Source organism: Octodon degus, unplaced genomic scaffold, assembly GCF_000260255.1.
Source record: "Octodon degus isolate 3935 unplaced genomic scaffold, OctDeg1.0 scaffold00130, whole genome shotgun sequence".
Lineage (NCBI taxonomy): Eukaryota > Metazoa > Chordata > Mammalia > Rodentia > Octodontidae > Octodon > Octodon degus.
Window position 1 is genome coordinate 7,283,316 of NW_004524706.1, and position 14,518 is coordinate 7,297,833.

Here is a 14,518-nt window from a genome sequence, read left to right on the forward strand (position 1 = left end):
AAAGAAAGAAAAGATTCCTTTCCTGCGAAGATTCTGTGGACTGCATGAAAACTGTACTTCAACCAAGGTAAAATAGGGCAAGTGTGGTTATTCTGTATTGTAAGCAGATTTGGGACAGGGAATGTGACACCAACAATCTATGAGGGCTTCCTAAGGTCTTCAGGAAAACTTACCAGCGGCCTTCTTGGGGGGAAGGCATCAACAGAAAGACCATCCCCAACTGGCCATCAGACCCCTCAGCATCTGAGCCCTACATCAGCTAGGCACCCAGGAATCACCTGCAGTTGGGCGCGTGCGCGCGCGCGCGCGCGCACACACACACACACACACACACCCCACACGTCCACTGGCACTTGCAAGCTGTAGCGCACCTGCACCTGCCCCTTCAGAGGCAGAGACCGAACCCACACGCGGCGTCCTTGCTCGAGAACCGCTTGGGGCGCGCCCACCCTGGCCTTACCTCAGGTCGCCCTCGCTGCCCAAGTCGATGGGTCCGTCCGACTCGCCGTCGGAGCCACTCTGCTCCCTGGGCCGTTTCATGGCGAGCGCAGGCTGCAGAAGTCTGCGGCGTTCTGCTCTCAGTCTGCCCGCCCCGCCCTGGCCTGCCCTGGCCCTGCCGGGCTCCGCCCCGGGGCGCAGACGTCGCCCTTTCCCAGGGCTCTTCCTGCGCCGCCGCCCCCGGCGCCCCGGCGCCCCCTCGCCCCCGCGGTGACGCGCCACCGAGCCGTGGGAAGGCCCCGGGCGTCACCGCCCCCACCGACCGCTGGGAGGTCCGGCTCTGCCATGGCCGCTGCACCCTGGGTGGCCTTGGGCAGGTGCCTGGGAGGTCCCACTGGGAGGCGGGGTGTACAGATTTGTCCCTGGTGTGCCCTGGGCGCTCCAGGGACAGACACCCCAGCCTCCCAAGGGCCAGCTGTACCTTCCCGCCTCCCTGGGATCTGAGGTCCACAGTTGATTTGGCTAGGCTGGTGGGGTGGCTGTAAGTGAGCAGGTTGCTCCTCAACAAGAATTCCTCAGCAGCTAGTCCCTTAGGAGCCCAAAACGTGTGTGTGTGTGTGTGTGTGTCTGTGTCTGTGTCTGTGTGTGTACGCTACAGAGTGCTCAGATCGGTGAGAAGCTGCAGTCAAATCCAAAGCAGGCACTCAGGTTGTGCCCTGGCCAGCAGACAGGTTTGGGCTCCCGCCAAGGTCCTTGAGGGCCAGACTTGTCAGTGGTGGTTGCTGGCCTGTCCTTAGGAGTCAGGTCCCAGTTCATGTGAGACAGAACTTTCCTGGGAAGCCAAGACCCCGTCCAGGAGAGGGCTTATATGAGAAGCTGCAGAACTGAGGAAGGGCAGGGAAAAGGAAGGAACTCTCTTTCCAGGCCCCACTTTGTGTGTGTGTGTGTGGGGGGTGGGTGTTGAACTTAGGCTCTTGAGCTTGCCAGACAGGCGCTGTGCCATTGAGGTAAATCCCCAGTCCTCCGGGTCCCAGTTTGACAACAGACCAAACTATCCATTCACTGGAGGATCCTGATGCCCTGCCCCTTGGGAAGGAACTCTGGGAGACAGTATCTGCCTTCCTTGTCATAGGTCAGGAGGAGATGAAGGGTGGGTACCAGCTTAAGTCTCTGCCATTTATCTTGCTTGCCAGGGGCACAGAAGGATGATTTCCTTTCATGTGGGAGAGAGGGGTTGATCATCTGAGGACAACTGCACTTTCTCCCCTAGCAAGACCTGTTTAGGGATTCTTGACTACCTGGTGGGAAAGTACAGGCCTGTGCTTCCTGCCACACGGGCCCACACTTGGCAAGCTACACAAACACACTCAGGTGTAACCTGCAGGGATGCACTGGTACACAATTGGCATGAGAAGCTCCTATCAGGAGGTGCTCATGGTCACCCCAGCCACAGCTTCTTCCAAATGCCCTTGGCATTCACTTGATCTCCGTGGGCAGAGGCTAGAGCAATAGAAACTCCCTTCATAGCAAGTACACAGTCTACGTGCTCTGCAGTCCCTGGGGAGGCAAAAAGCAAGGAAGCCTTGTGCGATATTTGCCCTGTGTAACTGGCTGAGGTAGCAAGGACTGGCAGAGGCACAGGTTGCAGTGCAAAGCCAAGGACTCTGTGGTGGATATATTCGTGTGAGATGTCCTGGTTCATCAAATATAGTGCACAGTTAAACAGGGGCCTGGAGTTCAGAAGAAAAGTCTAAATCCATTACTTAAATGTGGAAGTCATTAGGTAAATCCATTACTTAAATGTGGAAGTCATTAGGTAATAGATGGCATTTAAAGCTCCAGGAGGATGAGGTCATCCAGAAAGTGTGGATAGGGACAGAAGGTGCCTAACTTAACATTTGTTGAGCACTTATTGTAATACCAGAAAGGGCCCTACATGTTTTGTACGTACTAACTGGTACTGGTACTAAAATTTCATCCCTGGTAACCTACAATGTAGTGTTAATATTATCCCCACTTTACAAATAAGAAATAAGTCACAGAAAGGTAGAGTTATTCAACCTAAAGTCAACAGGTTGTAAATGGAAAGACTGAAATTCAACAAGGGAGTTTGATCCCAGAGCCAAACTATAAGCCTTTTATTTACCTTATAGACCTCTTAAACATTAGGCTATATGATCTAAGACTAAGTCTAGAGCCATGCCATCAATCCAAGGGCCTTGAGCCATGTATGCCTGTTAAAAGCTTGAAATGAGCCTGTCCTGAATTCCCGGGTATAGGATGGGTGAGACACAGTACAATTTAAAAAGCAAAGCATCTCACTGATATTTTTATACTGATTTCATGTTGAAATGACATTTTAGATAGATTAGAATAAATAAACTATATTGGTAAAATCAACTTTTAAAAATGAAGTTTATTGGTACATTTTAGGCATTCATAATTATTACATCTATTATAGGGAATTTGTACCTGTACTTTTGTGCCTAAAAAGAACTCAATTCTTTTTTTAAAAATTCCTTTCAAAAAAATTTTTTTTGGGGGCTAGGAGATTGAACTCAGGGACTTATACATGCTAAGCAAGAACTCTACCTTTGAGTTACCTCCCCAGCTCCTTTTATTTTCTTCAGCGTGGCCACTAGAACCATTTTCATTCAATATGCAGCTCCCATGATATTTTTATTGGGCAGTGCTAATCCAGTGCAGGGTTTTTCAACCTTGACATTATAGACATTTTAGGCTGGATAATTATTGTGTAGGCCTGTCCTGTGGGCTGCAGAATGTTCAGCAGCATTCTTGATAGATGCAAGTGGTACCCCCCATGTGGAAGGAGAGATTAACCCCAGTTGAGAAGCACTGGTCTTGAGAAACTCCAGGATTTCAGGATTGAGTAGAAGAGAAAGAGCTGCAAGGGCAAGAGCTGCTAGAGTGAACCAGAGAGGAATCACCAGGGAGGCGGAGGAGATCAAGCTGGGGCAAGGCAGGAGCAGAGTGCGTCACTGACTTTAGTCAAGACCTTTAATCTGAGCATCAGAATCTGAACTTCCTCCTCAGAATGGTCCACAGGCTTTGCATCGGATTAGGGATGAAGTGCCAACGACTTCCCATGCCTATATGTGGTAGGGTGGCTGTGTCATTTCTCATCTAAACCCCAGACATCTCTGAGAGTGAATGGAAGCAACATTAGTAATTACACCAGTATAGTCCAGGACACAGTGGATGTACAGCTACCCTTGGCTCCACCCTCACTCTCCAGCTTCATCTCCGCTTTCCACCTTGGTCCTGCAGCCACTGGTGCCTTCTTGTCCTTCCACAGGAGTCTTCCCCCTCAGACCTTGTCAGATCACCTCACCCCCTTCAGGTCAAACGTCACATCCTCAGAGAAGACTATCCTGATCATCCCAACTAATTAAAACAGTCCCACTGCTCCCTATCTATGCTCCCTACCTTGCTTGATCTTACTTTACACTACCTGCTAATGTTGCTGGCATTAGATTATACATGCTGATCTATTTGTTTATTGGTCCCGCACAAGAAGATAAACTAACTGAAGGTAGAGATTCATGTTTTGTGTTCACTGCCCACCATGCCTGGCAGGTAATAGGTGTTCAGTAAATACTTGCTGGCAGGACACTAATGTGAGAAGCTTGACAGATGAGAAAGTAAGCCAGGCCAAAGGGAAATATGGAGTCAAGGATATGCTTTTTTCTTCTGTGGCTTAAAATGGGAGTAAAGGGGCCGGGGAGATGGCTCAGTGGAATAAGTGCTTCCCTGGCAAGCGTAAGGGCCTGAGTTCAATCCCCAGTTCCGCAAAAATAAATAAATAAATAAATAAATAAATAAATAAATAAATAAATAAAATGGGAGTAAGTAGAGTCTGGATCAAATGACAGGAAATGCTCACATTATGGGACTTTCATGAAAGGGCTTCTGTTTTGACTATAAAGTTCTTGGAGGAGTCAGAATCTTTTTTTTTCTGTCTTTTTTTAAAATTTGGTGCAGGGTCTAAAGGGTCTCACTACACAGATTGGACTCATAGTGATCCTCCTGTTTTCAGCCTTCCAAGCGCTGGGATAATAGATGCACATCGCCACGCCCAGTCTCAATCTGTCTCAGCATGCCCCTGGGGTGGGGCTGGCACAGCACGCCAGGGATGGAACCCTGGCCACTGGGCTCTGCCTGAGCAGGGGCTTTAGTTGGCTGAGCTATCTGGATGGTCTTTCCCATCTTTTTGAGATAGGGTCTTGCTATGCAGTTCAGGTTGATCTTGAGCTCACTTTGCATCCCATGCTGGCCTCGAACTCGAAACAATCCTCCTGCCTCAGCCTCCCAAGGTCTAGGATTACAGGCATGTGTCATCACATCAGGTTAAAATCACTTTTATTATGCAGGATCTCATGTTGAACCTAACATATAGAAAACATTCTAAAATATTTGTAAAACAAAGAAATACTGATCCTTAAAAGAATTTTGTTGTACTTAACATGAGTGAGGCACTCCCCTAAGTATTTTGACATATATCAACTCATGTAAACCTCACAACTCTATAAGAGAAATTTCTATTATTGTCTCATTCGTTGAGACTTTGAGAGGCTATATAACTTATCCAAGACCATATAAGTAGTAATGGGATTCTAACAGACAGGCTGGCTCTGGAACTTACGCTGGGAAGCACTGAATCACACACAGGAGTGTGGTGGACCAAGTAGGCTCAAGGGCTGGCTGAGACAGGGAAGAAGAGGGAACAGTTCCTCATTATGCAGAGCTCCTCTCTGGGTTACAGGCAGGTGGAAGTGCCAATGGCAGAACCTGCAGAAGGTAGGAAGGTCAGTATGCTCCTGCTGTTTGTGGAGTCTAGGAGACACCCAAGAGGAGAATGTAGAGTGGCCTGGTTAGGAGTATAGATTTGGCAACTGGTAGCTTAAGCACACGGGGTGGGGGGAACCTGAGGTGTCTTCTCAAGGAGCTAGTACAGAGCAAGAAGGAAAGCAAGACTAGAATAGGACTTGTCTACAGTGGAGACACTAGAATGGAGAGGGGTTCAGCTGAAGGCATAGCAAGAAAAACTCTCCACAGGAGAAGAGAATTGGGCAATAGAGCCCCAGAATGCCAAGTGAGGGAAGGCCAGGGATAGGCTCTAAGAAAATGCTGAGATCCTGAGCAGAGAAAGAGAAGCAAGGACCCAAGCCTCAGGCTCTGGGGCAAATTTGAAGTTGCAGAGTTGGCTGAGCTATCTTGGGCTTGGAAATGGGGCTGGTTCATGAGCAAGGGAATCCCAGGCAGTCCAGAGCTCACAGGAGGAATTTGCTGGAGAATGTAGAGTCATTCAGCAGTAGGCAGAAGACTGAGGCTGGGCAGCATACGAGGGTCAGGCAGCCTGAGACAGAGGCAGAGAGGGGACTGCTGCTGCACTGGCGCTGAGCATGCAGAAGGAGTTTTCTTTCTTTCTTTTTGTGGAACCGGGGATCAAACTCAGGTCCTTGCACTTGTCAGGCAAGCACTTATTCTACTGAGCCATTTCCCCAGCCCCAGAAAGAGTTTTCAAAGACAGTTACTCCTGTGACTGCAAGTTAGGTCTGTCCCAACCTCACAGAGCTGGTATGCCGATTACTAAAATGATGTGGCCCAGGCTCAGGATTCTGGAGACCACTGCAGGCAGGGCTGGCCACTTGGCCTAACTGTTGGATGGTGGAGGGATGTGGGGGATACAGGGGACAAGCTGATTGACTGAGATGCCCAGGAATGTGCCTGGTAGTTATCATTATTTTAAATCATGTATGTATGTATGTATGTATGTATGTATGTATGTATGTATGTATTTGGTACAGGGTCTTGCTGCACAGCTCGAATTCCTAGTGATCCCTATCTCAGCTACCCTAGTGCTGGGATTACAGGTGTGCGCCACCATGCCTGCTTTCGGTAGCCAGCACTGCATGCCCAGTGCCAGGGATCAAAACTGGGTCCTTGCACTTGTCAGGCAGGTGCTTAAACTGCCAAGCTATCTCCCCAGCCCTGGTAGCTATTAATTGTGCCATGATTTATGTCTATCTCTGGGCTGCTTTTCTTCTTCTTCTTTTTTTTTTTTTTTTTGGCAGAACCAGGGATTGAACTCAGATCCTTGCATTTGCCAGTGAAGCACTTATCCTACTGAGCCATCTGCCCAGCCTATGTCTATCCCTGGGGCTGATCTGTGATCCCCATAAAAGCACAGATTGTGTCAAGTCTTGGCATTGTTATTCCCATGGCGTCTGAAGGACGGGCTCCCGAAGGCCTCCACCTTCTCTGAGAAGAGGTGATGCCTGGCTTCTAGGAACACAGCAGAGTCAGAAAAGGGTGTTGCACAGCCTTCCTTCCTCAGGAACTTGCTATTCCCTGTGTCTGGACACTGAGACCCAGAGAGGGACAGAAACATCTCTGGAGCCACATGTCTCCAGGGCCTTGGTACTCTTGTCTATAAAGTGGAATCCTAAAAAATGTTACCCCACCATGGGCTTGTTGGAGACATGGGATGAGGTGAAGAGCACAGAACAGTGCCTGTTTAGACTGAGCATCCATCCCAATGCCAGCCTTTGCGCTGTCTCTATTCTCTCCTGAGGTGATTCATTTACTCTCAGAGGTTTGCCTCTTACAAGCCTCTCTCTCTCTCCCTCTGTCTCTGTCTCTGTGTTTGTATCTCTCTGTGTGTCTCTGTCTCTGTCTCTGTCTCTGTCAGGCTGTCTGGCTGGCTATGAAGCCTTGCATATGCTAGGTAAGCATTCTCTCACAAAGCTACATCCTAGTCCCTTAACTTGAATCTCGACCACAGAGCTTTTATCTGAGGTTCAGGTTCATACACCTCACTTCCCAGTCTTTCTCCTCATACTCTCTTTGTCAAAGCCCAGTTGCCAGGCATCCCCAGCACCACTTCCCTGCTCCCAGCTCCAGCCTGAGAACGCTCTGGCCCTCCTTACCTCACCCCCAACCTCGCTCATCTCAGGCCCTTCCTGTCCTCCCCTTCCCCAGGGGCCCATCAGTGCTTACTCCCACCACCACAGCTGCTGCCACAGCTGGTCACTGATGGAATGCACAGCTGTTGGGAACCACATGTGTGGAACAGGCGGTGTACAGCTACCCCTGGGGCTGGTGGGGACAGGGGTGGAACCATCTGTCTGTGTCTGTTTGTCTGTCCACCACAAATACATATGTGTGCACACCCAACAAAAAGTGGCAGATGATGTTAACTTCCCTTCCCCAGCTTCCGGATGACGAGGTCATGATGGTCTGTGTGGTCTCTATCAGGGCCCCCGACAGCCACCAGCAGGCCTGGCCCAGCTCGTTACACTCATGACTGCCTGCTCCTGGGGGCGTGAGGCCACCGAGGGCTATAGCCTCCGTAGCACTCCCAGGTCCTGGGGATGGCCAGCCAGGGAGCAGCCAGAGCTCCAGACACATTCCAGAGCCCTCTTGGCAGCACCCAGGAACTGGGGAGGGGGGGACCTGCCCTGGGGCAGCGCCAGCAGCATCTGTCCCAGTTCCCACACTCTGGCCCCTCTGGAATTTCACAGATTTTTCTTCCCTGTGTGTGTAATGTCAGGGAGTGGAAAGAAGGGGCTGAGCTCTGGCAGTCAAGGCAGGGGTGGAGGTAGGGTTGGGGAAGGCAGGGCGAGTCCAGTCCTTGGCACTGCTCACACCAGAAGGAGAGAATGGCTCAGCTTCTTGCCCCTGGCCTGACTGGGCAGTGAACACCAAGCTTATTCCCATGCCCATGGGCTTCTATTTCCTCATCCATCAAGCGGACCCAGGACTTACCTCCACCCCCAAGTAATCACGATGGTTGGGCAGTACAGGTCCTTCTCAGCTTTGTAGTATACTCTCCTACCATTCTCCTGAGCTCCACCTCAGCCTGGAATACATGACCCAGGTTCACACCCTTAGTTCTTTGTGTTCTGTCTGCCTGAGAGCTTTTTCTTCCTAATACTTCATGTGGAGCCTGGGACACAAGCAGAGCCTGAATGGGGTGGGAAGCAACTGTCCTCGTCTCTGGTTGTGGCTGAGACTGGATCCCACTACTTCAGGGAAACGATAGGTGTCAGATATGCTGAGCTCGTGTTCCCGGAAGCTAAAGAATGAATTCTAAGGAGTATCAGAGGTTAAGAGTAGGGAAATTTATAATGGAGATTAAGAGTAGGAAAGAAATGAGGACCAGGAATGGGAAATAAGAATAGCTCCTGAGAGACAGGAGAGGTCCCAAATGGGTTGCCAACAAGCCCACTTCCCAAAGGAAGATTTATAGAGCAAAATTACAAGGTGGATACAATGTGGGTCAAAATTATGATTAAGGGGCCGGGGAGATAGCTCAGCAGAATAAACACTTGCCTGGGAAGTGAGAGGGCCTGAGTTCAATCCCCGGTTCCGCCAAAAAACAAAATAAAACGAACTATGATTAAACCAATAAACTTACAAGTATAGTTGCCTTAGGTAATATTGACCCAGGGGTGGTATTTGATAGGTTACAGTCCAAGTACAGATTGCTAAATTATCATGGCCCTGATCCAACATGGCTGAATCCCCAAAAATTGATTTGTATATTTATTCTATTCACTGTTATGATGTGAATTTGTAATTTTAGTACTTGAGTTCCATGTTTCAAAAAAATATTTTTAGTTGACCTACATAGTTGTACATATTTATTATGTACAATATGGTGTTTTGGAGCATATTTACTTCATGAATTAGTTAAACTAGCTAATTATTGAATACCTTACTTAAGATAGCTGTCACTTTCGTGGTGAGAACATTTTGAGTGTCCACTATCTTTGTTTTGCTTTGTTTTGTTTTTGAGGTGGGTCTCACTATGTAGGCTAGGCCAGACCTGAGCTCACAACATAGCCCAGACTGATCTAGAACTCAGTACCCTTCTGCCTCAACCTCCCAGTGCCTGGCTAGCTTTGTCCTTAGAACATAATGTATTCTCCCTCGTTAACTATAGTTACCATGCTGTGCATTAAACATCTATCTTTTAAAATGACCTATCAGGGAGTGAAAGGACTGATAAGCCAAAAATAGAAAGAGAACACATAGCACTCAGTCTTGAACAGGCTTGGCAAGGAGAGAAAGGAAGACACACAAGGGGGACAGAGAGCTATGTCCATGACTTTGCTACCCTGCTATTCTTTTTCAGCTCCAAGCCACAGCCACATCTCTACTGTGTCATTGGATTTTTGCTTTCAAATCCAGTCTGAGCTGTGTCAGAAAACAGAGTGTGCAGTGTAGGCACCGGGGGCAGGCCTGCTCAGCCACAGACGGGTGGGAAAGGACCGGGCCACTATCCTCCTCCCACCAGCCCTCCCTCACCTCAGGAGTGATGTTCAGGCTGCAGACCACACTATAAGAATCTCACTGGTAGAGCTAGACGTGTCAGGACACTGTCTCCATGATGTCCCCAAGTGGGTGACTCCAGGTCTCCTGAAGGAAACTGCAGGATGAGGGGAGGAGAGGAAAATGATGGATGGAAAATCACACTGCTCCCAGCTCTGGTGATGGGTGTGAGTGGGTGAGAAAGGGTGGGACTTCAGGTTGGACCGCCAAGGAGGCACATCTGATTCTAGCCCTGCCAGTGGGCAGAGGAATGGATAAGATAAATGTAAAGCCCTCTGGTTACACCAGGCAGATGGAGGCACCAGGTGTGGTTGCCACCTCCAAGATGGCCCCCATCCTCTTCGCCCTGTGTGACCCACTCCCATATCATAGCACATGTGGTCAGTATGGCCAAGAGAATAGGGTGGAAGTGATGAGGTATCCCTTCTGAGGCTACACCAAAAGACAGCAAGCCTTTGCCTGGTACCCTCATGGACTACTCACTCTAGGGAAAGGCACCAGGATAACACAAATGACCTATGACAAGGAACTGAGGCCCTCGCCACAGCTGCATGAGTGCGGTATCTTGGAGGTAGCTCTTCCAGCTCTGTTCAGGCTTTTTACCACAGCCCTGTCTGACGGCCTCACTACAATCCTGTAAGAGGCCCTGAGCAAGAACCACCGACAAACCCACTCCTAGCTTCCTGTCCTGTTGTCTTTGAGGTGTGCAAAGATGCTGAGGCACAGGACGCTGTGAGCCTGGAGCTGGAGTCGAGGTCTGTGCCTACCCCATCTCCTTGCCTCTTCTCCCTTCCCCTCCAGCCCTGATTGTTGGTTCCCATGGGAACTGTGAGTCCAGTGTGGAGGACCACCTGAGCAGCTTTCCTTGAAAGAAGAGCAACTGTCTCCATTTTGACTGAGTCTGACCCTATTTCCTCGTATTGTTCTGTACAGAGCTGGCTAGGACTTCTGTTTATCCTTCAATTGGCCTTAAGCAATGTATACTGGTCTTGCTGAGGTGCTGGTGATAGTCTTTGAAGGTGGCGTGCGTGTTTCCCTGGTAACTTATACCTGCTGCTCTTTAATATGAGCCGGGTGGAGACAGGACAGTAGAGCTAATGCTCTGCACTGCCAGCTGGGATGGAGCCTTGAGAAAGAAGCTGTGACTTCCTGGGGCTTGAAAGACTACATCAAAGCTGAAGCACCAGACTTACCAAAACATTAGATACTGTATAATGCAGATTACTCTCTCTGCATATCCTCTCTGCATATGGCAGAGGTTAATTTAGGCCATCCACCTAGCTTAGCTCATAGTAGTCTCTTTCCCACAATTCTCAGTCAATCCTCCACAAGCCACTCCTCCACTGAATAAAACCGGGTGAGGTCCTAGGTCATTCTTTTGGTTCCGGAAAGCCATCTTCATGGCTGGACTTAGAGCCCCTTGACTCCCCGATGATTGAAAATACAACTTAGTGTTTTTATTTTCGCCGTGGGTTGCATAAAAGTGGTAGATTGGAATCAACTTGATGAGATTCCAATAATGTAACTTTGGGATCATAAATATTACCTTCTTGGACTGAGACGAGGACCTGGAAGTGTCTCCTACATCCAGGACCAGAGTCCTGCCACCCTGCTCAGGCAGCCATCTATCAAAGAATTCCTCTCAAGATGGGCTTTATATTTTGTTGTATTTGAGAAAGAATCTGAATATGGAACTTTTGCTGGTTTCAACTTGTGATACTTCTGCCTCAGCCTCCCTGGTGCTGGGATTTTGGACCACCACACCTATCATTATGGCCTTTGTATGGGGTGGGGAGGGAGCTACAGAAAGACCCTAACAGTAATGGATGGACTGAACCCAGGCCTGGTCACTACTTGCATGCCCATTAACATTTCTGAAGGGCCTTAAAACAGCTTGTGGTAAACAAACAACCCAAGACAATATAAATTTATCGAACATCTCTTCTATTTATTTGAATGGCTTTTAAGACGTAGAAGCCCTCAGACACATAGGAGGAGTGCAGGAGATCCACACTGACCAGCATGTAGCAACCTGTATCCTGTGCCCAGGTAAATGCTGTGAGGGGTGAGAGAGTTGGAGCCCCCAGGATGCTGGGGGGGGGGGGCAAGGCTGGGAAAAACACACACTTATCTCACGTGAAGACAGTCACAGAGATGAGGAAGCACATGCTCTGCCCCTTCATGGAGGCACTTAGGAGGCTCATAGGAAACAGCAAGCAGAGGGATCAAGGAAGGAGGAAGACAGCAGGAAATGAATGGCAGGAGGCAAAGGGCTGCTGCAGGGAGGGACGAGTACATGGTGTGTGAAGGATTCTTTTTTTTGAGACAGGGTCTTGATAGTTCAGGCTGGCTTTGAGCTCACTTTGTAGCCCAGGCTGGCCTCAAACTTGCAACAATCCTCTTGCCTCAGCCTCTCAAGAGGTGGGATTACTGGTATGCACCACAAAGGCTTCCTTCTTAATCGTACTCTAAACTGGGGTTACTGAGACACTTTTCAGTGGCAACCAGGAATTAAGGATATGGGTATATTAAGTTAATAAAGAAGTTTGTGCTACACAGTTTAAAACTCAAGAGTTGAACTATGTCATTGCCAAAGTCTCTGGGAGACTTTAAACCATGATTGTGAGGGTGATGTTCTCTCACTCAGTTATTTAGGTCTAAAAATCTCAAGTTACTGGGCGGGCCTGGGCTAGTGGGTGCAAACTAGAGATTTGAGGGCCAGATTTAGCTTACAAGATATGTTGTCTTTGGCTTGCACTATGTTTTCAAACTCTGAAAGAGTTGCCAACATATGAAAGTCCAGATCTAACCTCTTATGAAAAACTGATTAGAAAGTCTGGCTATCTTGCCTGCATTGCCATGCGGCAGCAGTGCGTCACATGCTCGCATTGTCTATCTTGCCAAAGACCCTGCTGACTCCCTTCACTCATTTCTGTTTCCTGCCTGGACCCTGTAGGCTTTAGAGTTTGTGATCCGCAGTCTGTGTAACCTCAGTGGTTTTCTACTGGTAGCAGCTACGACTCCAGCCTCGAACCTTTTCCCTAACTCACTGGCAGGCTGCCCACAAAGCACATCCACACCAGGCCAGGAGTGCAGGAATCAGAGACCCTGCTCTGTAGAGCTTTGGTTTGCCTTGTGAGGCCTCCGACTTGGCAGAGATGAGTAATGGAAAGCTTCCCAGCCACATTTCCCTTGCATCCATCACATCCTGAAGTCCTCTGGGGGAATGGTCCATCAGGGAGACGCTTCCCAAGCAAGGTCAGGGGTAAGTCGTTTCTGGCCAGATGACAAAACCCAAGCAAAGGAAGAAATTCCAGCCTAGGCTGGGCTGGGCTGGGGAAATAGGGAGAAAGGCCAACTTCCCAGTCAGGCTGTAAGACATGTCTAGGACATCTGTGTACAACTGGCAGATCCTACAGATTTAGAAACCACACAAGTCATTGTGTGAATGGGCTCCTGCTAGACACTCATGTGTATGATCAGCCTCACTCCTAGCACTATGAGGAGGACACAAGTTGAAGGCAGTGAGGCAGGTATAATCAAGAGATCAGATCCCACCCCTCCTTCCCAAGACAGCAGAGGATAAGGATGAGAGAGGATTAAGAACCAAGACCTTGGCCAGACACTGGAAGCTAGGGAGGAAGACTAAGTAAAATGGCCTTGGTGACCCCCAGGCTACAAGCATTCCTTGTCTGTGAGATGACAGAAGAGCTGGCAGCAGCCCCAAGCAGCAGGACTGGCCATGAGTTCTGTATATGGAGCTCAGGGCCCTCAATGAACAGCACACACTTATAAGTAAGGAACAAAAACACAGGCATACACAAACACAGAGAGGTGTCAATAGAGCTACCTGAGCCACTACACATACCCACACAGACATCCATGCACAATTTTAATCCTCTTGTCACAGTGGTTATCGGTGACAGCAATCAGCTCAGCACACAGGTATGTTTAGCAAACATTTTCAGAGCACCTGAAGTCCTTTTTTGGCTGGTAGAAGTACTTGGCAGGGAGAGGCCCATACAGCACCAAGTAGTTCTGGAGGATAGAAAAGTCAGTAGGAACATGAACCACCACCAACAGCCGGTGCTGGCCTGCAGTGCCACCTACTGGCAAGAGAAGTTTTTCACTTTCCTTCAATGCTGCAAAATTTAAGACGCTGCTTCTCCCGCATCCACATGGTCTAGGGAAGCTGCCAACTGCAGGATGCCCTGTACTCCCTTCCACTGTGCTCCACTGGAGGCAGGAGAGATCCTAGCATCCTTGGAGTTGCACCACAGCACTAGAGAATGGGCATCCAGCCCCTTGCGTTCCTCCAGGAAAACAATTCCCAACACCAAGAGGGGGTGGCCGGACAGGCTCCATCTCTCAGGCCTCCTTCAGCTGTCTGGTAGTGCTGCCTGAAAGGCTGGCTGAGGACTCTGAAGCCAAGTCTGGGCTTAGCAGAGAAGGATAACATGATAGAATAGTAACAGTACTGGAGCCACAGGCAGGACGGCTTCCACACTTGCCACCTCTGAGACAGATCATGGAACCTCTTGACCCACAATTCCTTTATGAGGATGTGCTTATGGATCACACCCTCACGGCACGAGAAAACCACCATTCCCACTTTTACTGGCATTTGATCTTTCACTTGATCAGTAGCTTCTGAGCCAGACAAAGCCCGGCTAGGACCTCCTGCATGAAGAACTTGCTCTTGCTTTCAGAGAGCACACGAGGA

At 49.1% G+C, this 14,518-nt stretch overlaps 1 protein-coding gene across 2 annotated transcripts in view; it reads right to left on the bottom strand.

Moving 5' to 3' along the window:
- The window catches only part of Heyl (hes related family bHLH transcription factor with YRPW motif-like), an 18,014-nt gene extending 17,358 nt beyond the window's left edge, over positions 1-656 (bottom strand). The window contains exon 1 of one of the 2 annotated variants that reach the window (XM_023701079.1): positions 461-656. In XM_023701079.1, the coding sequence (XP_023556847.1) occupies positions 461-540 (80 nt within the window). In that variant the 5' untranslated portion in view covers positions 541-656. The remainder of the gene's footprint in view (positions 1-460) is intronic. The other variant, XM_004641108.2, reaches the window with a different exon arrangement.
- Between the last annotated feature and the right edge of the window lie 13,862 nt (positions 657-14,518).